At 43.5% G+C, this 26,610-nt stretch overlaps 2 protein-coding genes across 2 annotated transcripts in view; one reads left to right on the top strand and one right to left on the bottom strand.

Moving 5' to 3' along the window:
- Window positions 1–290: 290 nt before the first annotated feature.
- On the bottom strand, window positions 291–22,395 carry LOC124048919 (histone-lysine N-methyltransferase Smyd1-like). The gene is made up of 10 exons (XM_046370096.1): window positions 22,127–22,395; window positions 8,203–8,379; window positions 7,769–7,976; window positions 7,418–7,548; window positions 7,291–7,329; window positions 3,959–4,154; window positions 2,822–2,914; window positions 2,513–2,676; window positions 932–1,100; window positions 291–673 (listed from the first exon to the last, which is right to left on the bottom strand). The coding sequence occupies exons 1-10, from the start codon at window positions 22,336–22,338 to the stop codon at window positions 512–514; spliced, it is 1,551 nt and encodes a 516-aa protein (XP_046226052.1). The 5' UTR covers window positions 22,339–22,395; the 3' UTR covers window positions 291–511.
- LOC124048921 (DDRGK domain-containing protein 1-like) overlaps window positions 13,326–26,610 on the top strand; it is a 28,421-nt gene continuing 15,136 nt past the window's right edge. Inside the window, exon 1 of the mRNA XM_046370100.1 lies at window positions 13,326–13,337. The gene's annotated coding sequence lies outside the window, so the exon portion shown is untranslated. The remainder of the gene's footprint in view (window positions 13,338–26,610) is intronic.

Raw genomic sequence — 26,610 nt, 5'->3', positions numbered from 1 at the left:
TTATGGTTGGCGACTAGAATGGGTTTGAATTGTCAACAAGGGGTGGAATTTCCCTCCTTCAAATGTAACTGGGCTGTAAAACCTCATCTGTGTGCACCCTTTATCTGTCCAGACCATGACGCTTCGCCCCATCGTCTGCAAGAGGATAAGTAAGCGCATTTAGTGATCTCTCAACCCTTTTTGAATAAATTAAGAAAATGTATTGACTTCTATGGTTTGTCTATAAAGAGCTGATCCTTAGCTTTGATTGGTTCAGCTGCAATGTATAGCAAAACAGACTCCAGACTCTATCCAGTGTTCGCTTTTATTGCATTTATCATTGAATATTTTACATGGTAATATGGCACATGGTGGGTATACTGATTTAATGTTTACTAACTCCAAAAAGGTAAGGCGTTCATAGGAACTTTGAGCCTTACAGATGTAGTTGAGGGCCAGCCAATTATTATTTTGGGGGGCAGATTTGGTGACCACTGCATTTCAATGGTATGAAAGTGGTGTGTACAGAAGCTCATTGCTTGTGGAAGAGGGCCTTGACGTTGTCCTCAACACTGACTGCCTCAGCCATCATGCCCATGGACTTGTTCTGCAGGGCAGCCTCTCTCATGCTGTGGTAGACGCACTCATTCTGCTTGAAAATCCTCTGCTCCATCTCGGTCTGCATACGCATTGACTAGGAAACAAGGGGTCAGGGGTCAAAAGGTAGACTGGTCTGGTATAATCTGGGAAATTAGTATTCAGTGAGGTGAAATTATAGATATGTAAACAATAGAGCTTACACTTCACTATTCTACCTGACAATCATATCTCCCTTCCACACATTTTTATTGAATGTTTTGTAACATTATACCCTACTGAACTGGCCCCATGCTATCTTTTTCTAATGTCATAGGTTAATCAAACTATTGAGGCAGCCTGTAGTCTAGTGTACCTCCAAGTCCTTGGTGATGGAGTGGTTGGGTCCATGTGTGATCATGAGAATGGCGTAGGCCTTGCAGATCATGCCATGGCCCACCTCGATGAGCCCTGCGTGCCAGTGAGTCACGCCAGCCCGCATGGTGGCCATGCCCAACTGGGCGTTATTGGGGTGGTACAACTTCCTGCACAGGAGAAGAGATAGAAGAGGGTTGGTGCAAAGGGAAGGGGAGGAAAAGAGAACATGTTTAAGATTAAGTAATTAGTGCACTAAATATACAAAAGTATGTGGACACCCCTTCAAATTAGTGGATTCGGCTATTTCAGCCACACCGTTGCTGACAGGTGTGTACAATCGAGCACACAGCTATGCAATCTCCATAGACAAACACTGGCAGTAGAATGGCCTTACTGAAGAGCTCAGTGACTTTCAACATGGTAATGTCATAGGATGCCACCTTCCCAACAAGTTAGTTTGTCAAATGTCTGCCCTGCTAGAGTTGCTCCGATCAACTGTAAGTGTTGTTATTGTGAAGTGGAAACTTCTAGGAGCAACAACATCTCAGCTGTGAAGTGGTAGGCCACACAAGCTCACAGACCAGGACCGGTGAGGGCTGAAGTGAGTAAAAATCATCTGTCCTCAGTTGCAACACTCACTACCAAGTTCCAAACTGCCCCTGGAAGCAATGTCAGCACAAGAACTGTTCGTTGGGAGCAAGCAACTGCACACAAGCCTAAAATCACCAATGCGCAATGCCAAGCACGGCTGAAGTGGTGTAAAGCTTGCCGACATTGGACTCTGGAGCAGTGGAAACGCGTTCTCTAGGGTGATGAATCACACTTCACCATTTAGCAGTCCGATGGACAAATCTGGGTTTGCGTATGCCAGGAGAATGCTATCTGCCCAGATGCATAGTGCCAACGGTAAAGTTTGGTGGAAGAGAAATAATGGTCTGGGGCTGTTTTCCATGGTTTGGGCTAGGCCCCTTAGTTCCAGTGAAGGGAAATCTTAGAGCTACAGCATACAATGACATTCTAGACAATTCTGTGCTTCCAACTTTGTGGCAACAGTTTGGGGAAGGCCCTTTCCTGTTTCAGCATGACAATGGACCCGTGCACAAAGTGAGGTCCATACAGAAATGGTTTGTCGAGATCGGTATGGAAGAACTTGACTGGCCTGCACAGAGCCCTGACCTCACCCCATCGAACACCTTTGGGATGAATTGGAACACCAACTGTGAGCCAGGCCTAATCGCCCAACATCAGTGTCCGACCTCACTAATGTTCTTGCGGCTGAATGGAAGCAAGTCCCCGCAGCAATGAAGAGTAGAGGCTGTTATATCAGCAAAGGGGAGACTAACTGCATATTAATGCCCATTATTTTGGAATGAGATGTTCAACGACCATGTAGTGTATGTTGTTGTCCTATCTAGCTATTTTAAGATGAATACACTAACTAAGTTGCTCTGGGTGAGAGCGTCTGCTAAATGACTGAAATGTAAACGTAGAAATCGGATTTTAAAGCTGTAGACATGCAAATCTTCATATGGTCCATTAGATTAGTCTCCACCACTCTGTCCCCATTACAAACACTCACATGTATCCCTCCACCATCCTGCGTGAGTATTCTGCAGCCTCAGAGAAGAACTTCAGGTAGGACAGCACCTCACTGGCTGCACTCAGCATACGCAGTTGGTACAGGTGTGTATCAGCCAACACAGGTTCCTGTTTGTCCAGACACTCACGACACAGCTTCACCACCTGTGCAGGGAAAGGGAGGGATGGAGGGGGAATTTAGCAGGTTTAACAAAAGAGGGAGAGTGAATTATATGGAACAGTGAAAGAGAGGTATTTACCAAACTCCAAAGCCATCCCTAAAGGTAAAGGAGGGGGTTGTTGTTGTTACCTCATGAAAGTCACCTGCAGTACGAGCTGCCTCAACCTTGGCCAGGCACTCCAAACTTAACTCCTGTACCTCTTTCACAAGCTCATCAGAGGGCTGAGAGAGAGAATATAGTAAAGACAACAGCGTCAGTGTATTAACATTTGGGAGTATGCACATTGCACATCCCACCATCATTCACTCCTGATCATTGACAGTAAAGGAAAATGCCCGATGACCAAAATGCACTACTGCAGACAACCACAAGAGAGTGACATATCCAACAACTCTGAAAACAGTGTTCCATTGAAGGAAATGTTGTATAATGTGTTCAGGTCCCAGTAGTCTCTTCTCACAGACACAGCAGCTGTGTGAGGAGACTAATGGTCCGGCAACTACAAAAATGGACTAGTGTAGGACACAGACTTATACTTGTGTTACACACCTTGTGACTTAATCATAATTTGCTCAAAGTCAACTCCCATACATAGATACTGATATAACACATATCCAGGTCCATGGCATTGACCCATGTCTAAAGATATGGTCATGTGATAAGAGAGTTAGTCATATTATTTTGCGATGTCTCAGACAATCAATTGGAATTCAGCATTAGGTTACCATATCTCAGATGAAATCAGAAAAGCTTAATTTCATTTCAACTGCTACATGTATTTTGTTCTATCTATGATAGCTGATATTTAGGGTTGGGATCTCATGTGAGGCACGAGTACAGTGAGAGTTGAGATCCATTAAGGGAGAGGGGAAGCATGTGTAACAGTATAATTTTAAACCGTCCCCTCGCCCATACCCGGGTACGAACCAGGGACCGATTGTAACCGATTGAAACGCTATTTAGCGCGCATCGCTAACTAAGCTAGCCGTTTCACATCCGTTACACATGGAACTTTATTGAACTGAAAAGTAATTAGGGTGATGTGTTGTTGGCCCCTGGGCCCTCAGAGGTATGATCAGGTGTTCATTTGTGCATTTGACTACATGCTTCTGGTGCATCAGCTGTGAGATGCCCATCTGCGTGATAGGGTTATGTGCCCAACGTGAGTCTGGGTACGGCATGGGGCCAAGGACCCAGGACCCCACTGTTTGGAATGGAATGAATTGACCCCAACTCTGCCCTCAACATGTAACTACTTCTCCCACCTTGTTGCCTTCGGTCTCCTTGGCAGCCATCATTAGGTCATCTTTGAGGTTCTTGCTGCAGCTTTTGCAGGTGCAGTCAAAGTGGTACTGGTGCTTCAGGGCTCTCTGGCGGTCCGTTGACACGTTCAGGAAGTCCACGTAGCCCACCGTCAGCTCCTCATTCTCAGCAATCTTACCAAGCGCACGCAGCTCAACCCTGAGGGAGCAGGGCGGCAAGGTTAGCCTAGTGCCAGAGTAACAGCTGCTCTAGGATCAGCTTGTGCATGTCACATGCTGAAAGAACAGAACCATAAGGGAGGGTAAAGGGGGTAGTGTAGTGTGATGGTAGTAACCATAAGGGAGGGTAAAGGGGGTAGTGTAGTGTGATGGTAGTAACCATAAGGGAGGGTAAAGGGGGTAGTGTAGTGTGATGGTAGTAACCATAAGGGAGGGTAAAGGGGTAGTGTAGTGTGATGGTAGTAACCATAAGGGAGGGTAAAGGGGGTAGTGTAGTGTGATGGTAGTAACCATAAGGGATGGTAAAGGGGGTAGTGTAGTGTGATGGTAGTAACCATAAGGGATGGTAAAGGGGTAGTGTAGTGTGATGGTAGTAAACATAAGGGATGGTAAAGGGGGTAGTGTAGTGTGATGGTAGTAACCATAAGGGAAGGTAAAGGGGGTAGTGTAGTGTGATGGTAGTAACCATAAGGGATGGTAAAGGGGGTAGTGTACTGTGAGGGTAGTAACCATAAGGGAAGGTAAAGGGGGTAGTGTAGTGTGAGGGTAGTAACCATAAGGGATGGTAAAGGGGTAGTGTAGTGTGATGGTAGTAACCATAAGGGATGGTAAAGGGGGTAGTGTAGTGTGATGGTAGTAACCATAAGGGATGGTAAAGGGGGTAGTGTAGTGTGATGGTAGTAAACATAAGGGATGGTAAAGGGGGTAGTGTAGTGTCATGGTAGTAACCATAAGGGAAGGTAAAGGGGGTAGTGTAGTGTGATGGTAGTAACCATAAGGGATGGTAAAGGGGGTAGTGTAGTGTGAGGGTAGTAACCATAAGGGAGGGTAAAGGGGGTAGTGTAGTGTGATGGTAGTAACCATAAGGGAAGGTAAAGGGGGTAGTGTAGTGTGATGGTAGTAACCATAAGGGATGGTAAAGGGGGTAGTGTAGTGTGAGGGTAGTAACTATAAGGGATGGTAAAGGGGGTAGTGTAGTGTGACAGTAGTAACCATAAGGGATGGTAAAGGGGGTAGTGTAGTGTGAGGGTAGTAACCATAAGGGATGGTAAAGGGGGTAGTGTAGTGTGATGGTAGTAACCATAAGGGATGGTAAAGGGAGTAGTGTAGTGTGACGGAAGTAACCATAAGGGATGGTAAAGGGGATAGTGTAGTGTGACGGTAGTAACCATAAAGGATGGTAAAGGGGATAGTGTAGTGTGACGGTAGTAACCATAAGGGATGGTAAAGGGGATAGTGTAGTGTGACGGTAGTCACCATAAGGGATGGTAAAGGGGGTAGTGTAGTGTGACGGTAGTAACTATAAGGGATGGTAAAGGGGGTAGTGTAGTGTGACAGTAGTAACCATAAGGGATGGTAAAGGGGGTAGTGTAGTGTGAGGGTAGTAACCATAAGGGATGGTAAAGGGGGTAGTGTAGTGTGATGGTAGTAACCATAAGGGATGGTAAAGGGAGTAGTGTAGTGTGACGGTAGTAACCATAAGGGATGGTAAAGGGGATAGTGTAGTGTGATGGTAGTAACCATAAGGGAAGGTAAAGGGGGTAGTGTAGTGTGATGGTAGTAACCATAAGGGATGGTAAAGGGGGTAGTGTAGTGTGAGGGTAGTAACTATAAGGGATGGTAAAGGGGGTAGTGTAGTGTGACAGTAGTAACCATAAGGGATGGTAAAGGGGGTAGTGTAGTGTGAGGGTAGTAACCATAAGGGATGGTAAAGGGGGTAGTGTAGTGTGATGGTAGTAACCATAAGGGATGGTAAAGGGAGTAGTGTAGTGTGACGGTAGTAACCATAAGGGATGGTAAAGGGGATAGTGTAGTGTGACGGTAGTAACCATAAAGGATGGTAAAGGGGATAGTGTAGTGTGACGGTAGTAACCATAAGGGATGGTAAAGGGGATAGTGTAGTGTGACGGTAGTCACCATAAGGGATGGTAAAGGGGGTAGTGTAGTGTAGCCCCTAGTAGGTCTCTGGACCTTTACAGCTTTCCCTGTTTTTATTTATTTATTTAACTAGGCAAGTCAGTTAAGAACAAGTTCTTATTTACAATGAAGGCCTACCCTGGCCAAACCCGTACGACACTTGGCCAATTGTACAACATTTGATGGGACTCCCAATCACAGACAGATGTGATACAGCCTGGATTTGAACCATGCACTAAGATGCAGTGCCTTAGACCGCTGCACTACTAGGACAGGTCTGGAAGTTCAAGCCCTGCTACGAATGTTCTCTCTCAATTGCTACAATAGCGAAAGGCCAGGAAAGTTATTGCAGTGACATAGTTGGCCAGGGAGCTGACAGCATTTTTGTATTTTTTTGGAGATAGGAAACCTTCATTGACCAGTCAGCAAACATAAACATCACTGGTTGGATAATCCTTGCAGCTCGTGGTTCAGAGAAAGTTATATTGATCGTTCAGAGCTCAACATCTTGGACTGTTGGCTCCTGATGAATAATAAATATGCTTTGGAGGAACATCCATAGCCCAGCTGCAAGCTCAGTGTGGGGGTTTTCATTTCACTCAACTTGAAACAACATTCTAACAAAGCATGTTTTGGGACAGACAACCAAAAACAGCCATCATCACCAACATAGTGCAGGCAGTCTAGAAGTCTAAAAATACATTCATGTTATGATGTGATGTTTGAAGTAATCTTATCAGGTAGTTGACTGAAAACTGAGCAAAATCTAACAATAGACACATTTCACACAACAAAGCCTCAAGCAGAATAGCAACTCAATCCTACTGAGAGCTAAACAAACCATGCTATAGTCGGACAGACACAATTTGTTTCGTAATATTCTGTTTTCCCCTCAGTTATTAACTTTAGGGGTTAGATTTGATAATAATTTTATGATAATGAGTAATTTGATCATGCTTAATGATGAAACGGTCCTGTGGTAAAGAAGGAAACATAGGGAAATATTGGGGAAATCACACTATTCAATGTCAGGGTCAAGATTAGAATGCCTGACTGTCATTTGGTACTGTTGTTCTGTTGACTTCCTCACTAACGTCCAGTGATTGAGGGTTAATAACATGTGTTAATGAGATCTTTGAGGATCGGATGCTCAAGGTTCAAAGGTTAGATGTTAGTTTGAAGCAGGCAGAGAGACCCACCTCCTCTTAGAGTGGAAGGTTGCATTCAGAGCTGACTGACTGGAAGAGATGGCAGTCAAAGAGTTAAGAGTACAAATCACGTACAAACGTTTTATCTCTCCCTCTCCCTCTCTTGGGAGATACATACTTGCCATGGTTGAGGATGACAGCACAGTTGGGCCAGCAGTCATGGTTGACCAGACACAGGTTAGGGAACAGACCTACTCCCACTCCCTGCTGACCCCTCTGGTCACTCAGAGTAAAACCATTACAGTTGATCTACAGATGGATGGAGAAAGGGGGGGATGGAGAGAAAAAAAGAAAGAGAGGGGAGAGAGATGGAATGAGAATGACAGTGGAAGAAGACAGAGAGAGAGGAATAAAGAGATTAATGGTTAATGACACTACCTCATAGTCTATAGAGAGTAGTGGTCTTGTACGTACTGTGCTAAAGTTTGAGATATCTGGATGGTAAGATGACTAACTCATTGATACGTACTATGCCAAAGATGTGTGAGATGTACTCCACACCATGCCTGGTGTTGGGACAGTAGTCCAGGAAGTTGTGCACGTCGATCTTGAGCTCTTTGAGGTTGTCGGCGGGCATGTCGGCCACGTGGTCCTCCAGCTGGTCCACTGAGGTCAGCTGGCTGTCCGACACAATGCCTGTGTCCTTCTGTATGCGCCACAGCACACGGGCAGCAAGACTGGAGAGGGACAGGGAGAGTTAGCATTATAGTTTTATATGAGTGGCTGACATAGCCTGGTTTCTTTTATATGCAACTTGGCAAGGCATTGGCAACCACTCACCTTCCCCTGTCCATCCATTCTCTTCCTACTCCCCTCTCTCTCCTTCCTACACCACCTCTCTCCGCTAACTCTCTCTCCTTCTCCTCTATTTTTCTCCCTCCTCCACTCTCTCTCCTCCCTTACCGGACATTCTCATTGGGGGCCTTTCCGTTCTTCTTGATGGCACCACACTCCTGCTTGTGCTCGTCCCAGCATGCAGTCTGACAGGTGCGGTCACAGTAATGGGCAAACTTACACTGGGCGCAGCGGTGGAGGTTGGCCTGGCGACGGAAGCAGCTATGACACACCTGCTGAGACAGACTGGGAAAAGTGGAGAGGTCAAGGGTTAGAGGTCATGATTTCTTATGGGGTTCAGGGGTTTTACCAGCCCCCTGAAACAATTGAAAATCAAACCCTGCTGCGCTCTCATCCTCCCTTCTGCCCTTGGTAACTATCAGATTTAGTGGAAACCTGTTACCATAAAACCTAATGGCAGGCCCACACACATGGTCCCTAGAGAAATCAGTCCAAACTACTACATAGGCCCTGTGGGAAATGAAGTTCCAAACTGTCCTGGGAACATAGCTTATACACGGAGTATACAAAACATTAAGGCGGTGGCCCGTTCCTGTAGGTTCATGCTCTACAACATCCGCAGAGTACGACCCTGCCTCACACAGGAAGCGGCGCAGGTCCTAATCCAGGCACTTGTCATCTGCCGTCTGGATTACTGCAACTCGCTGTTGGCTGGGCTCCCTGCCTGTGCCATTAAACCCCTACAACTCATCCAGAACGCCGCAGCCCGTCTGGTGTTCAACCTTCCCAAGTTCTCTCACGTCACCCCGCTCCTCCGCTCTCTCCACTGGCTTCCAGTTGAAGCTCGCATCCGCTACAAGACCATGGTGCTTGCCTACGGAGCTGTGAGGGGAACGGCACCTCAGTACCTCCAGGCTCTGATCAGGCCCTACACCCAAACAAGGGCACTGCGTTCATCCACCTCTGGCCTGCTCGCCTCCCTACCACTGACGAAGTACAGTTCCCGCTCAGCCCAGTCAAAACTGTTCGCTGCTCTGGCCCCCCAATGGTGGAACAAACTCCCTCACGACGCCAGGACAGCGGAGTCAATCACCACCTTCCGGAGACACCTGAAACCCCACCTCTTTAAGGAATACCTAGGATAGGATAAGTAATCCTTCTCACCCCCCCTTTTAAGATTTAGATGCACTATTGTAAAGTGACTGTTCCACTGGATGTCATAAGGTGAATGCACCAATTTGTAAGTCGCTCTGGATAAGAGCATCTGCTAAATGACTTAAATGTAAATGTAATGCTCTTTCCATGACAGACTGACCAGGTGAATCCAGGTGAAAGCTATGAGTCCTTATTGATGTCACTTTTTAAAACAACTTCCATCAGTGTAGATGAAGGGGAGGAGGCAGGTTAAAGGAGGATCTTTAAGCCTTGAGACAATTGAGACATGGATTGTGTACATGTGCCATTCAGAGGATGAATGGGCAAGACAAAAGATTGAAGTGCCTTTGAACGGGGTATGGTACTAAGTGCTAGGCACACCGGTTTGTGTCAAGAACTGCAACGCTGTAGGGTTTTTCACGCTCAACAATTTCCTGTGTGTATCAAGAATGGCCCACCATCCAAAGGATATCCAGCCAACTTAACACAACTGTGGGAAACATTGGAGTCAACATGGGCCAGCATCCCTGTTGAATGCTTTTGACACCATGTAGAGTCCATGCCCCGACGTATTGAGGCTGTTATGAGGGCAAAATGGGGGGGGGGGTGCAACTCAATATTAGGAAGTTGTTCCCAATGTTTAGTATAATTAGTGTATATGGGGTAGAGAATAACAACGCAAGGCAATGACCAGTGGATGACATCATGGACTGATAATGGAGTGGATTTATTTCACTAGCAATTTTCACTCTGGTGGGTCTTAAAACGAGTGATTGCGCCTATTTGAAGATGGGGGTGATTAGATGGCCATGGTAGTGTGAGAAGCCAGCAGGTTGGAGAAGACATTAAATAGATTTTTTTTAAACAGGGTATGTTGGTGTGCTGGATAGTATAGGTTTAGGGATGAATGATAATACGCTCTCACAGCAAACTGAGTGGGGAGCCATTTCTGTACCTTATCAGTGAAGAGAAAGACCTGTTCTGTGTCAGCATTTAAATCTCTCAGTCCCTTAACTACTTACCTCATATTTCCTCTCTCCTTTTTTCTATATGTCTTTCCTGGCTATCCTCTTCCCTTGCCCTTTTTTCAGTGCATCACCCTTTTCCCTCGCCCTTTTTCATACAGACCCAATAAATATTGCCTCGTATTCAGACTCCTTGACTTTTTCCACATTTTGTTACATTAAACCTTATTCTAAGATGGATTAAATAAATAAAAAATCCTCATCAATCTACACAATACCCCATGACAAAGCGAAAACGGGTTTGTAATTTGTTTTGCAAATGTATACATTTGAACAAAAACCAAGCCATGAGGTCGAAGGGATTGTCCGTAAAGCTCCAAGACAGGATTGTGTCAGGGCACAGATCTGGAGAAGGGTACTGAAGGGTAGAAGGGCAATGCAGGAATGGCTTCGGGACAAGTCCCAGAATGACTTTGAGTGGCCCAGCCAGATCCCGGACTTGAACCCAATCGAACATCTCTGGAGACCTGAAAATAGCTGTGCAGCAATGCTCCCCATCCAACCTGACAGAGCTTGAGAGGATCTGCAGAGAAGAATGGGAGAAACTCCCCAAATACAGGTGTGCCAAGCTTGTAGCGTCATACCCAAGAAGACTTGAGGCTGTAATTGATGCCAAAGGTGCTTCAACAAAGTACTGAGTAAAGGGTCTGAATACTTATGTAAATGTGATCTGTTTATTTTAATATATTTGCAAAAAGAAAGATAAACCTGTTTTTGCTTTGTCATTATGGGGTATTGTGTGTTGATTGATGAGGGGAAAAACAATGTAATCAATTTTAGAATACGGCTGTAAAGTAACAAAATGTGAAAAAGTGAAAGGGTCTGAATACTTTCCGAATGCACTGTATTTATGTAATGGGCTATACTGAGATGACTTTACAGAAATATGATGGTATTCTTCCAAACTTCTCTCTCTCTCTAAAACTCTGTTTGCACTTCCTCTGAGAATGTTTCCACTGTCATTCCGTGTACTTGTTGAGCTCCACCACTATATCTGTTCTGGTTTACTATATGTAGGGGAGAGTTGGTAAATTGAGCCATTTTTTACAATCAGCATCATTCCGTAAAAGGAAATCAAATTTTCTTTATAGCAAAGATATCTGCATATATTTCAGAATGTTGTGTATACCTGGAAATAATCAGAATTCATGTAAACATTACAGTTTTGAAAACATAACTTGTCCAAAAAAAGTGGTCATTTGGCACGACCCTCCCCCGGTTAAAAGTTAAACCGTGTCCAAATGTCTGTACTGAATGAAATATTACCACTACCTTTTTAAAACCATGTCTATCTTTACTTCCCAAACACAATTCAATACAATCACAATCACTTTTTTGTCTGTTAATAATTTTAAGCGTCTTTTAACAGGCTTTAAACCTAACAAACATTTTGTACATTATTTTTTACACTTTTAACATAGGCCAGCACTGTTGTTACCTCACATCTCAGCGATGATGCCTTGCATCACACCTAGGAAGAAAACACTTAGATTTGCTCAACTTGCCATTGGCTCAACTATTGGCTCAACTTACCCCATGGTCATTGGCTCAACTTACACCGAGGCAAATATTTTGACTATATTAGCCCACAGAGCTACAAGGATACACGTGCATGCTATGTTTAGGAACTCATATTCAAGATTATAGAGATCCCAACTGATGTACAGTATATACTATAGTATTCACAGTACCTTTTTTGCGGACTTGACTATAGTATTCACGGTTGTGTTTTTGCGCAGGGTTTTTGGGCAAAAACACTAGACACTAGAGTGAATACTGTAGTATTTACTGCAGTGTTTTTGTGGACATGAATGTAGTGTTTACTGTACTGTTTTTGCAGACATTACTGTAGTATATGTAGTATTTACTATAGTGCTTTTGTTGAATTGTCTTTTGTTTTATTATCTTTTTAATCATCTTGAAAAAAAAATGGGGGTTTTCTCCTTGAGGAAACTTACTGGACAAACACAAAAAAGCAAATTGTCCATAACTGTCACTACTTCCCCCGAATTCGGTCTCTCTCCGTGTTCGGGCGGCGTTCATTGGTAGACGTCACCGGCCTTCTAACCATCGCCGATCCACTTTTCATTTTCCATTTGTTTTGTCTTTGTCTTATACACCTGGTTTCAATTCCCCAATTACTTGTTCATTATTTAACCCTCTGTTCCCCCATGTTTGTTTGTGAGTGATTGTTTTTATGTAATATGGTCCGTTTATGTGGGCTCGCTTATTTTGTGTTTTATTTGTCTATTTTTTTAGTAAAATACGTTTATTTACTCATATCGGCTGTCCTGTGCCTGACCCCTCTACACCAGCTACACACAGACTACATTACAATAACCTGTATGTACTGTAGGTAGGACAGTGGTCTGACCGGTTAGGTTGACCTTCTGTCTGGTGAAGATCAGGTTTGGCAAGGTACAAGGGGGAGAGGATGGGGGAGATCTCCTTTTTTTCTCAACTTGATGAAAACACATTTTTATGGATTTTAATAAGTAAAGAAGTAAAGTAAAAAATACAAGAGGACACGAAGCTGGTTTAGGGTAAAGGTTGGGAATAGGATACAAACCCGGTTTAGGGGACTTGAGTTGGAGGAAAGAGGAAATAACTTTATTAAAAATTTAACTTAGGGGATGGAAACTTCTTCTTCAAGATACTGGGAGGGGAGGTTTGTGATTTTTGAGTAGTGGGATGAATGGTTGTGCTTATTGTTGATTTTTTATTTTGGGAAAGTTTTATCGCATTTCCTTTAAAACAGCTCTTATATATTTTTGTCATTTCTTTACACGTAAAAATGGCATAAAAGCATAAAACAGCATTTGGATATTACATGTACATTTGTTAAAAAGTACATGTTAAAACCAATAAAAACAAGCCATAATTAAAAGCACTTTTCTATGTAAAACATCCAATTCTGTAAAAGCCATTTAAAATGTGTACAAATGATTTAACAAAAGTAAATCATTTTTAAGACATGGAAAATATGTTAAAAAGCTGTCTTCGGTCCTTTGTACAGGAGCGGGGTGAGTCGTTATCAAACTTGCCTCCTCCTGCTCTTCCGATGTCATTTGTGTTTCCATTGAATTAATTAGGTATGGAGAATATTTTATTTAACAATATATGGTCTCTACTTGGCATGAAGGTTTTTCAGTCATGGGTGGCACACATTGAGGTATGGGGGAGGGGAATGAAAGGGACATATGCTAATTTAATATTAGCATATCAATGCAGTATGTAGTATATATTATTCTACAGTATACTACAGCATTCTATAGTATGCACTACATGATCAAGGGATACTACAGTGTGTAGTATAATATTTGGCAGCATACTACAAAATTACTGTATATATTAAGCACTATCGAGGGATATTAGCACTATCGAGGGATACTACAGTGTATAGTATAATATTCTACAGTATACTACAAAATTATATAGTAAGCGCTACACGATCGAGGGATATTACGGTGATGTAGTATAATATTCTACAATATTCTACAACATTCTATAGTAAGCACTACACATGATTGAGGGATACTACAGAGTGTAATATAGTATTCTACAGTGTACTACAGTTTACTACACAATACCAGAGGTTGTGGACTCAAGTCACATGACTTGGACTCGAGTCACAAATATGATGACTTGCAACTCAACTTTGACTCTAACACCAATGACTTGGACTTGAACCTTTTGACTCGACCTGACTTGATAACCTCTCCAAGCCCAAATATAAAAACTGATGCTATTATAAAAAGTGGGCAGAGCATCAACTCTTCATTTAACGGATTACAGTTTGAATCGGACAGCAGCCAATCAAATTGTGCAAGCTGAAAAAAAGTTGTGCGTGGCAGTGCAGAGGAATGTCGGCGGGTGAATTCAGATGGAGCCCTTGGAAAGATGATTCCCAACATTTTTATTTTCGGATATAAAGACGACGTATCAATAAAAAACTGATTTCAACTTGCAAAACATGCGGGGGGGAAATTACAGACGGAGACGCAACAATTTCCAACTTTGTTCGACATTTGAAGCTGCACAAAGAAGGGTAAGTTGTGGCTAATATAGCCAACAGTTATATATTTTATTACTTTACTAGTGTAGGCTAACATAACGTTAAATCAATGAGCCTCCACATAGTCAGTCAGTGCGGGAACGTGATCATTGGACCCAGGATTGACCTACAACTGGCTAGGCAGTTGGTAGCCTAAATCCTGCCTGATGTTACTGTCAGGACCCGGTTACGAACCCGGGTCTCCGGAGTGAGAAACAGTCACTTAACCAACTGAGTCACGAATAGTCGGCAGAACCCAGAAGATGAGGCAGACACAGCAGTACTTGAGACGGTGTATTTAATGAAGTAAAAAGTGAAGTTCTTCAGGAAAACATGTAACTACACAACCTCAAAAGGAATTCCACAAGAACAAAGGTAATCCTCCAAGACAAAAAGGTAAATGCACAAGGTGGAAGGTATAGCACAAAAAGCCTCAAAAGATACTCAAAAACAAACAAACAAGAACAAAAAAACAGCATTCCACAAGAGAGTCCACCGGGATCAACAAGAGTTCACAGAGTACTAGGGCTGGGTGCTAACATACAAACACAGAGCAAAGAACTGAGGAAAACAAAGGGTTTAAATACAATCAGGGGAAACGAGGCACAGGTGCAAATAATAATGGGGATCAAGGGAAAACAAAAGGTCAAAAGGCACAATGGGGGCATCTAGTGACCAAAAACCGGAACAACCCTGGCCAAATCCTGACAGTTACTGCTGTTCCTAAAATCATTGACATACGTTAGCCTACCGTAACCACAGAGAGAGAGAGTGTGTGTGTGTGTGTTCTGTGTGTGTGTGTTAAGGTTGGGCAATTGTGTACAAGCCGACATCGCCCGATTGCGCCCCATAGCAATCCTCGATAGTCGATCACAATTGGGGGGATGTGTCTTTATCATGGCTACCCATGTATTTCCATGGAAATATAACATTTATTTGGAAAGTAATAAATATATATATATATTTTTAAAAGCATTCATGATTTGCGTAAATGTAATATACTAACTTCATCTTGTTAAAAATATGAAATGGTATTACATTTGTTGAAGAGCACATTATGACTTGTTTAGGACTCAAAATTCAAAGTTTAGGACTTGAGACTTCACTTGATACTTGACGTTCTTGACTTGAGACTTGACTCGGACTTGCCTGTCTTGACTTGGGACCTAGCTTGGGACTTGACTTGGGACTTGAGTGCTAAGACTTGAGACTTACTTGTGACTTATAAAACAATGACTTGTTCCCACCTCTGCAGAGTACTATAGAATTCTATAGTAAGTATAGAATTGTATTGTATTGTATTGTATTCTATAGTAAACTGTAGTATTTTTTTTATGTGAGCTTATTATAAAGTAATATCCAAACTGAACAAATAAGGACATGATTTGCTTTACCTTGACACTTGAACATGAAGCAAACATCTCAACCATTTCAACAATGAGGAAAACAACAAAACGTTACCCTAAAACAATGTTTAATCATGTTTGTGTGATTGCGCTTGTATATATGTTTTTATGACAGGCAGAGGCAAACCTTGCTACAGTATGTTTCATAGTTTTCCATTTAAACGTGCCCCAGCTGACCAGGTGGTCCCCACTGACTGATTGTTAACAACTTTATGCAGCCTATATATTGAATAAATTCCTGAAATGAAAAAAAGCTTTTGAAATAAATATATTCAGTTGTGGGATAAACATAATCATAGCAAGTAATGTCTGTGGAAAGGTAGGGGAGGCCCCCAAATCACTAAATACACCCCACCCCGGTGGACAGGCACCCGACTGGTCCCAGCTATCATTCCCCTGATGTGCCAATAAACAGGTTCCTGAGATCCCATTTCTATAATAGACAATCACGCAATACACATGAGGCCAGACTTTCTAAGCGATTTTCATCTAGCAGCATTCAAACTTGCTTTCTCGACATGCATGTTGTACACAACTTCCTCGATCTCTGAACTTTGCCTTAAGGTGAAGGCGGGTGAGTACAGTATGGTTTTGTATATAAAAATAGAACGACTAAGTGGACTACAACACAATATTTTCCTAGGTGTGCAAAGATTGTGCAAAAAGCTTCAGCGTAGGACTAAAAACATATGTAAGTGACATGGCTATGCCAAAAACACAATGCTAAACAGCCATAAAATAATGGCCACACCTTGAAGACAGGCTTGTGTGTGTAAACAGTTTATCCTATGAGTGTCTGGGAGTGTGTCTAAAAGGAAATGGAACTAGCTTAATGCCTGCAATGATTATTGGCATGCTGTAAAGCTTCAACACATCTTCTGTAAGCAGATAGCTGCCAGGGGACAAGACACACACAAACAGCCCCTACACTATTCTTCTTCTCTAGTTTTGGAAAGCTCACACACCCCTCTTTCCAAAGAGCGTGATCCTTTCATTGCATACCTGCTATGTCTGCTGTCATCCCGACGCTAGCGCTTATATGGTTCCACACTGGCCAACAGTAAGCAGGGATATCTGTGACCAGCATTCCAGCAGATAATGAGACTGAGACCCCTCAATGCACACACACTCTCAAACACATACTCATACACATTTAGAAACAGAGTACAGTGCACAGAACTGAAAGTGTGGTCTTATTCATGGGCCATCCACCTGTACAGTAGATGGAGAGATTGATACACTGTATTGTAATATGTGTTTGTGTTTGTGTGTGTGTCGCTTATCTACACTAGATAAAGTACATTCCAATCTATACTGAACAAAAATATAAACACAACACGTAACAATTTTAAAGATTTTTCTGAGTTACAGTTCATATAAGGAAATCAGTCAAATTAAATTAATTAATTAGGCCCTAATCTATGGACTTCACATGACTGGGCAGGGCTACAGCCATGGGTGGGCCTGGGAGGGCATAGCCCCACCTACTTGGCAGCCAGGCCTAGCCAATCAGAAGGAGCTTTTCCCCACAAAATGGCTTTATTACAGACAGAAATAATCCTCAGCGTGACACAGTTCCGAAGGCTCCACAACAGCAATGAACCTACATAATTAATTGGCTGTTAATGGCAATTATCAATGACAATAATCAATTACATTATTTAATGGGCCTAGAAAGTGTCTAACGTTTAGATGTTACAATTGTAATAAAAATGGTATATTTTTGCTACAGTGTTGTCTGGTCTGTTGCATTGCTCAGAACTGTTGACCCAACTCAATAGGTGGCCTGTCACAAACCGTTGCATCACTTCAGTATATTACAGTCATATCCGTAAAAAACTATAGTGAATATTACAGTAAAGTCTGTAAAAACCCTACAGTGAATACTATAGCATACTACAGTCATGTCCGCAAAAACACTGCAGTATATTACAGTCATATCCGCAAAACACTATAGTGAATACTACAGTAAAGTCTGTAAAAACCCTACAGTGAGTACTATAGCATACTACAGTCATGTCCGCAAAAACCCTACAGTAAATACTGCAGTATACTACAGTCAAGTCTACAAAACACTATAGTGATTACTATAGTATACTACAGTCATATCCGCAAAACACTATAGTGAATACTACAGTAAAGTCTGCAAAAACCCTACAGTGAATACTATAGCATACCACAGTCATGTCCGCAAAAACCCTACAGTAAATACTGCAGTATACTACAGTCAAGTCTGCAAAACACTATATTGAATACTACAGTAAAGTCTGCAAAAACACTACAGTGATAAACTACTTCCGGGTTGGAGCGAGCGGTCGCATCTGCACTTCGGTCCGCAGGTAGTATAACTTTTTCATTACATTTCATTATAGTACAACGGTTTGATTTGTCTAATCTTAGCAATTTCTTCTTAGCTAGCTACATAGCCGTCTTTGTATCAAAGATAATTGCGTAATTATCGTATTTCGTCGTCCTAACGTAGTCTACACTGCTATCTGCCCAGCAGCTAGCCAGCTAGCTAACGTCCACCGTCTACCGAATAGCAGCACTGTAGAAACTATTACACTCAACTGAACGACTTGATTAGTGTAGTGTTAGCTAGCTACATAGTTGTCTTTGCTGTCTTCGTATTCAAGATAATTGTGTAGTTTAGAGTGTGTAGTCTTAGAGTGATTATCTTAATTTACCGAGGTTAGCTAGCCAGCTATTTGTCGTCCTTAATGTAGGAGACACTGCTAGCTAGCCAACAGCTAGCCAACGTCTACCGAATAGAACTTCCGCACTCAACAACCCGGTCGCATTCCGCTTCGCTCCACAGGTAGTATCACATTTTCATTTAATTTCATTACAGTACAACGGTTTGATTTGTTTGATCGTAGCTAGCTACATAGCTAGCTACATAGCCGTCTTTGTATCAAAGATAATTGTGTAGTCTAGAGCGATTTTCTAGGTTAGCTATTGTCGTTCTTTTAACGCAACGTAACGTAATCAACACTGCTAGCTAGCCAGCTAGCCGCCGAATAGCAGCACTGTAGAAACTATTACACTCAACGGAACGACTTGATTAGTGTAGTGTCAACAACGCAGCCACTGCCAGCTAGCCTACAAAGTCAACAACGCAGCCACTGCCAGCTAGCCTACTTCAGCAGTACTGTATCATTTTAATAATTTGAGTCAATAAGATTCTTGCTACGTAAGCTTAACTTTCTGAACATTCGAGACGTGTAGTCCACTTGTCCTTCCAATCTCCTTTGCATTAGCGTAGCCTCTTCTGTAGCCTGTCAACTATGTGTCTGTCTATCCCTGTTCTCTCCTCTCTGCACGGACCATACAAACGCTCCACACCGCGTGGCCGCGGCCACCCTAATCTGGTGGTCCCAGCGCGCACGACCCACGTGGAGTTCCAGGTCTCCGGTAGCCTCTGGAACTGCCGATCTGCGGCCAACAAGGCAGAGTTCATCTCAGGCTATGCCTCCCTCCAGTCCCTCGACTTCTTGGCACTGACGGAAACATGGATCACCACAGATAAGACTGCTACTCCTGCTGCTCTCTCTTCGTCCGCCCACGTGTTCTCGCACACCCCGAGAGCTTCTGGTCAGCGGGGTGGTGGCACCGGGATCCTCATCTCTCCCAAGTGGTCATTCTCTCTTTCTCCCCTTACCCATCTGTCTATCGCCTCCTTTGAATTCCATGCTGTCACAGTTACCAGCCCTTTCAATCTTAACATCCTTATCATTTATCGCCCTCCAGGTTCCCTCGGAGAGTTCATCAATGAGCTTGATGCCTTGATAAGCTCCTTTCCTGAGGACGGCTCACCTCTCACAGTTCTGTGCGACTTTAACCTCCCCACGTCTACCTTTGACTCATTCCTCTCTGCCTCCTTCTTTCCACTCCTCTCCTCTTTTGACCTCACCCTCTCACCTTCCCCCCCTACTCACAAGGCAGGCAATACGCTCGACCTCATCTTTACTAGATGCTGTTCTTCCACTAACCTCATTGCAACTCCCCTCCAAGTCTCCGACCACTACCTTGTATCCTTTTCCCTCTCGCTCTCATCCAACACTTCCCACACTGCCCCTACTCGGATGGTATCGCGCCGTCCCAACCTTCGCTCTCTCTCCCCCGCTACTCTCTCCTCTTCCATCCTATCATCTCTTCCCTCTGCTCAAACCTTCTCCAACCTATCTCCTGATTCTGCCTCCTCAACCCTCCTCTACTCCCTTTCTGCATCCTTTGACTCTCTATGCCCCCTATCCTCCAGGCCGGCTCGGTCCTCCCCTCCCGCTCCGTGGCTCGACGACTCATTGCGAGCTCACAGAACAGGGCTCCGGGCAGCCGAGCGGAAAAGGAGGAAAACTCGCCTCCCTGCGGACCTGGCATCCTTTCACTCCCTCCTCTCAACATTTTCCTCTTCTGTCTCTGCTGCTAAAGCCACTTTCTACCACTCTAAATTCCAAGCATCTGCCTCTAACCCTAGGAAGCTCTTTGCCACCTTCTCCTCCCTCCTGAATCCTCCTCCCCCTCCCCCCTCCTCCCTCTCTGCAGAGGACTTCGTCAACCATTTTGAAAAGAAGATCGACGACATCCGATCCTCGTTTGCTAAGTCAAACGACACCGCTGGTTCTGCTCACACTGCCCTACCCTGTGCTCTGACCTCTTTCTCCCCTCTCTCTCCAGATGAAATCTCGCGTCTTGTGATGGCCCGCCGCCCAACAACTTGCCCGCTTGACCCTATCCCCTCCTCTCTTCTCCAGACCATTTCCGGAGACCTTCTCCCTTACCTCACCTCGCTCATCAACTCATCCCTGACCGCTGGCTACGTCCCTTCCGTTTTCAAGAGAGCGAGAGTTGCACCCCTTCTGAAAAAACCTACACTCGATCCCTCCGATGTCAACAACTACAGACTAGTATCCCTTCTTTCTTTTCTCTCCAAAACTCTTGAACGTGCCGTCCTTGGCCAGCTCTCCCGTTATCTCTCTCAGAATGACCTTCTTGATCCAAATCAGTCAGGTTTCAAGACTAGTCATTCAACTGAGACTGCTCTTCTCTGTATCACTGAGGCGCTCCACACTGCTAAAGCTAACTCTCTCTCCTCTGCTCTCATCCTTCTAGACCTATCGGCTGCCTTCGATACTGTGAACCATCAGATCCTCCTCTCCACCCTCTCCGAGTTGGGCATCTCCGGCGCGGCCCACGCTTGGATTGCGTCCTACCTGACAGGTCGCTCCTACCAGGTGGCGTGGCGAGAATCTGTCTCCTCACCACGCGCTCTCACCACTGGTGTCCCCCAGGGCTCTGTTCTAGGCCCTCTCCTATTCTCGCTATACACCAAGTCACTTGGCTCCGTCATAACCTCACATGGTCTCTCCTATCATTGCTATGCAGACGACACACAATTAATCTTCTCCTTTCCCCCTTCTGATGACCAGGTGGCAAATCGCATCTCTGCATGTCTGGCAGACATATCAGTGTGGATGACGGGTCACCACCTCAAGCTGAACCTCGGCAAGACGGAGCTGCTCTTCCTCCCGGGGAAGGACTGCCCGTTCCATGATCTCGCCATCACGGTTGACAACTCCATTGTGTCCTCCTCCCAGAGCGCTAAGAACCTTGGCGTGATCCTGGACAACACACGGTCGTTCTCAACTAACATCAAGGCGGTGGCCCGTTCCTGTAGGTTCATGCTCTACAACATCCGCAGAGTACGACCCTGCCTCACACAGGAAGCGGCGCAGGTCCTAATCCAGGCACTTGTCATCTCCCGTCTGGATTACTGCAACTCGCTGTTGGCTGGTCTCCTTGCCTGTGCCATTAACCCCCTACAACTCATCCCTCACGACGCCAGGACAGCGGAGTCAATCACCACCTTCCGGAGACACCTGAAACCCCACCTCTTTAAGGAATACCTAGGATAGGATAAAGTAATCCTTCTCACCCCCCCCCCCTCTTTAAGATTTAGATGCACTATTGTAAAGTGACTGTTCCACTGGATGTCATAAGGTGAATGCACCAATTTGAAAGTCGCTCTGGATAAGAGCGTCTGCTAAATGACTTAAATGTAAATGTAATGTATGAGACCAGGCTGGCACCTGAGGAGTAATGGATATGCTCACTCCACTGTGAAATAGCAATACTATACATGGCCTTTTGGCCACCACGATACAAACCATGAACCAGGCCCTACCCATCAAAGACATAGCAGAATGTAAGTATTTTTAAAATAAATAGAACCACAATATCAAATTGTTAAGGATATGAATTGATACAGCAACCATGAAGGTATCCTTTTTGCATTCAATTTGTCTTTCTTACTTAGAAATAATTGATGTGTGTGTACATGCCACTGAGAAATTTTGTCATTATGACCAAAATCTCCATGCATTGGTCCCTACCTGTCGAAGACCACTGCAGCGAAGCTGGGCTCAGCGAGTACCACCTCCCCAGCACAGAGGTCCTTGGTGGTCCTGAGGCCTCTGCCCTTTACCCCAGTATCAAACACCTCCACATTGTCCATATCCAGGGTCATTACCAAGTGGACAGAAGACTGGAACACCTCACAGAAAAAAAAGAGTGGGAGAGGAAGAAAGTGCTGGCTGAAGTGCATTCACCGACTCTCACAGTCTCCAAAAACTTTGAGCACCTGCCCCTCTCCTCAGCCAGACCCCGCCCTCCATAAATAGACTGGCCTTCCTGGGACTGTGGGACTGTACCATGACGGGGCAGGGGTGTGTGGATTGGGTGGGAGGGGGAGCTGTGGGAGTCAAGGGGATTGGGAGTGGAAGTACTGGGGAGGCATGCTCCATAGGGGGGACTTGCCCAGGTCTGCCTGGGTGTCCTCCCATCCTTGGGGTTGGTTCAGGCCAGGCAGGGGTATTTTGGTCTGGCAGCTGTGTCTGTCTGTCAGTCTGTCTGGGGAAGGGAGTGGGAAGCAGCTGACTGGGAAGAGGCCTGATCAAACAGTTATCTCTGTTGATTTTGCTATCACTCTAGCTACTGTATCTGTCATTACCACAGTCATTATATCATTACCACAGTCATTATATCATTACCACATTCTGCACAAGTCACCAGTTCTCTTTTTCTCCTTTCTGCTTCCTGTATCTGTCTCATTCACATTGGCTGTTCACACGTTCCTCTCATCCAGTGCCCCTTTCTACCTTTTGTCAAAATATATAAATCTGAAGGATAGCAAGACGGTCACATACTGTGTATGAAAAATGGTCAAGTTCAATCAGAATACATTACTGTGTTGTTATTTGAAGTTATATAGGATAGCCCCATTTAATACCAAGCAATAAAACCTCATTGAATGTCATGAGTTATAGAATGCTGTAATATCCTGTAAAAAAAGGAGTTGACAGATACATAACTCCATTTGTATTATAGTAAAAAGGGCTGGATGGGTCACATTTTCCCTTTCACTTCACAGGGTAATTAATACTTGAAAAAAAAACACCAAAACACGTGAGGATGCGTCTGGGATTACACAGCCTTGTGGAGACAAACTGTTTACAGTAGGGAGTGTGGGAGAGAAGTAACTGGTGAGGTGGAAGAGGAGGGGGATAAGGGAAAAAGCAGGGGTGGGAGGAGAGGATGAAGGGAGGAGGATAAGATTTGTGTGTGTGTGTGTGTGTGTGTGTGTGTGTGTGTGTGTGTGTGTGTGTGTGTGTGTGTGTGTGTGTGTGTGTGTGTGTGTGTGTGTGTGTGTGTGTGTGTGTGTGTGTGTGTGTGTGTGTGTGTGATGTAGTACCTGGCAGATGTTCTTTGGAAGATGGGAGAGATTGAAGAACCTAACACAAAATATTTGACTTCATAACAGCAGAATTACTTTGAATTACTTTGTAATGTACAGTGCCTTACAAAAGTATTCATCCCCCTTCGTGTTGTTCCTATTTTGTTGCATTACACCCTGTAGTTTAAATAGATTTTTATTTGGATTTCACGTAATGGACATACACAAAATATTCCAAATTGCTGAAGTGAAATGAAAAATTACTTGTTTCAAAAAATTCTAAACACTAACAAATGGAAAAGTGATGCGTGCATATGTATTCACCCCCTTTGCTACGAAGCACCTAAATAAGATCTGGTGCAACCACTTACCTTCAAATGTCACACAATTAGTTAAATAAAGTCCACCTGTGTGCAATCTAAGTGTCACATGATCTGTCACATGATCTCAGTATATTCAGTGGGGCAAAAAAAGTATTTAGTCAGCCACCAATTGTACAAGTTCTCCCATTTAAAAGATGAGAGAGGCCTGTAATTTTCATCATAGGTACACTTCAACTATGACAGACAAAATTAGAAAAACAAATCCAGAAAATCACATTGTAGGATTTTTTATGAATTTATTTGCAAATTATGGTGGAAAATAAGTATTTGGTTACCTACAAACAAGCAAGATTTCTGGCTCTCACAGACCTGTAACTTCTTCTTTAAGAGGCTCCTCTGTCCTCCACTCGTTATCTGTATTAATGGCAGCTGTTTGAACTTGTTATCAGTATAAAAGACATCTGTCCACAACCTCAAACAGTCACACTCCAAACTCCACTATGACCAAAGACAATTGTGATAAATAAAAAACTATACCAGTTCCATTTAAGGACCAAGAAATTGACCGCTGTGCCATGTAGATTGCAAAATAGTTGGGAAGAGATTTTCGATGTACCAATTCCATGGCACATGGTTTATGAACTGATACACAAAACAACAACGGATTTTTCTATTTAAATGATTATGCAAAATTCTTGCAACCAATAAAATGTTATATACAGTTGAAGTCGGAAGTTTACAAACACTTAGGTTGGAGTCATTAAAACTCATTTTTCAACCACTCCACAAATGTCTTGTGAACAAACTGCAGTTTTGGCAAGTCGGTTAGGACATCTACTTTGTGCATGACACAAGTAATTTTTCCAACAATTTACAGACAGATTATTTCAGAAGTTTACATACACTAAGTTGACTGTGCCTTTAAACAGCTTGGAAAATTCCAGAAAATTATGTCATGGCTTTAGAAGCTTCTGATAGGCTAATTGACATAATTTGAGTCAATTGGAGGTGTACCTGTGGATTTATTTCAAGGTCTACATTCAAACTCAGTGTCTCTTTGCTTGACATCATGGGGAAATCAAAATAAATCAGCCAAGACCTCAGAAAAAACATTGTAGGCCTCCAAAAGTCTGGTTCATCCTTGGGAGCAATTTCCAAACGCCTGAAGGTACCACGTTCATCTGTACAAACAATATACCGCTCAGGAAGGAGACGAGTTCTGCCTCCTAGAGATGAACGTACTTTGGTGTAAAAAGTGCAAATCAATCCCAGAACAACAGCAAAGGACCTTGTGAAGATGCTGGAGGAAACAGGTAAAAAAGTATCTATATCTACAGTAAAATGAGTCCTATATCGACATAGCCTGAAAGGCCGCCCAGCAAGGAAGAAGCCACGGCTCCAAAACCGCCATAAAAAAGCCAGACTACGGTTTGCAATTGCACATGGGGACAAAGATTGTACTTTTTGGAGAAATGTCCTCTGGTCTGATGAAACAAAAATAGAACTGTTTGGCCATAATAACCATCGTTATGTTCGGAGGACAATGGGGGATGCTTGCAAGCTGAAGAACACCATCCCAACCATGGAGCACAGGGGTGGCAGCATCATGTTATGGGGGTGCTTTGCTGCAGGAGGGACTGGTGCACTTCACAAAATATATGGCATCATGAGGAAGGAAAATTATGCGGATATATTGAAGCAACATCTCAAGACATGTCAGGAAGTTAAAGCTTGGTCACAAATTAGTTTCCACCACCACCATGCTTCATGGTAGGGATGGTGTTAACTAGGCACAGCTCACACCCGTCTTTCTCCACACAGCATTTTACATTCAGGCCAAAGAGTTCACTTTGCATTATCGGTCTATATAATCCTTTGCCTTATGCTCTGAGGCGTTCCCATGCCTTTTTGCAAACTCCAGGCATGATGTCATGTGCTAAGGTCTATGTAAACTTCTGACTTCAACTGTATATGGGTATACAATCTTCCCAGCTTTGCAGATTTTGCTGCGAGAAGGCAGAGTCATTAGATCATTTATTTTGGTACTGTCCATATGTAGCTTGTTTTTGGTGACAGGTCCAGGAATTGCTGAAGAATTGCAACATTTACCAAGAACTAACGCTGCAATCGAAAAAAGAAAAAGTAGAGTGTGCAAAGCTGTTATCAAGGCAAAATGTAGCTATTTGAAGTATCTGGAACACTTTTTTGGTTACTACATGATTCCATATGTGTTATTTAGTAGTTTTGATATCTTCACTATTATTCTACAGTGTAGAAAATATTAAAGATAAAGGAAAACCCTTGAATTATTATATTTTTTTTCACCTTTCTTTAACCAGGTAGGCAAGTTGAGAACAAGTTCTCATTTACAATTGCGACCTGGCCTAGATAAAGCAAAGCAATTCGACACATACAACAACACAGAGTTACACATGGAGTAAAACAAACATACAGTCAATAATACAGTAGAAAATAAGTCTATATACGATGTGAGCAAATGAGGTGACATAAGGGAGGTAAAGGCAAAACAAAAAGGCCATGGTGGCGAAGTAAATACAATATAGCAAGTAAAACACTGGAATGGTAGATTTGCAATGGAAGAATGTGCAAAGTAGAAATAGAAGTAATGGGGTGCAAAGGAGCAAAATAAATAAATAAATACAGTAGGGAAAGAGGTAGTTGTTTGGGCTAAATTATAGATGGGCTATGAACAGGTGCAGTAATCTGGTAGCTGCTCTGACAGCTGGTGCTTAAAGCTAGTGAGGGAGATTAGTGTTTCCAGTATCAGAGATTCTTGTAGTTTGTTCCAGTCATTGGCAGC

This window comes from Oncorhynchus gorbuscha, linkage group LG11 (genome assembly GCF_021184085.1).
Source record: "Oncorhynchus gorbuscha isolate QuinsamMale2020 ecotype Even-year linkage group LG11, OgorEven_v1.0, whole genome shotgun sequence".
NCBI lineage: Eukaryota > Metazoa > Chordata > Actinopteri > Salmoniformes > Salmonidae > Oncorhynchus > Oncorhynchus gorbuscha.
The sequence above is the reverse complement of the archived record's forward strand: the minus strand, read 5'-3'. Positions and strand labels throughout refer to the sequence as shown.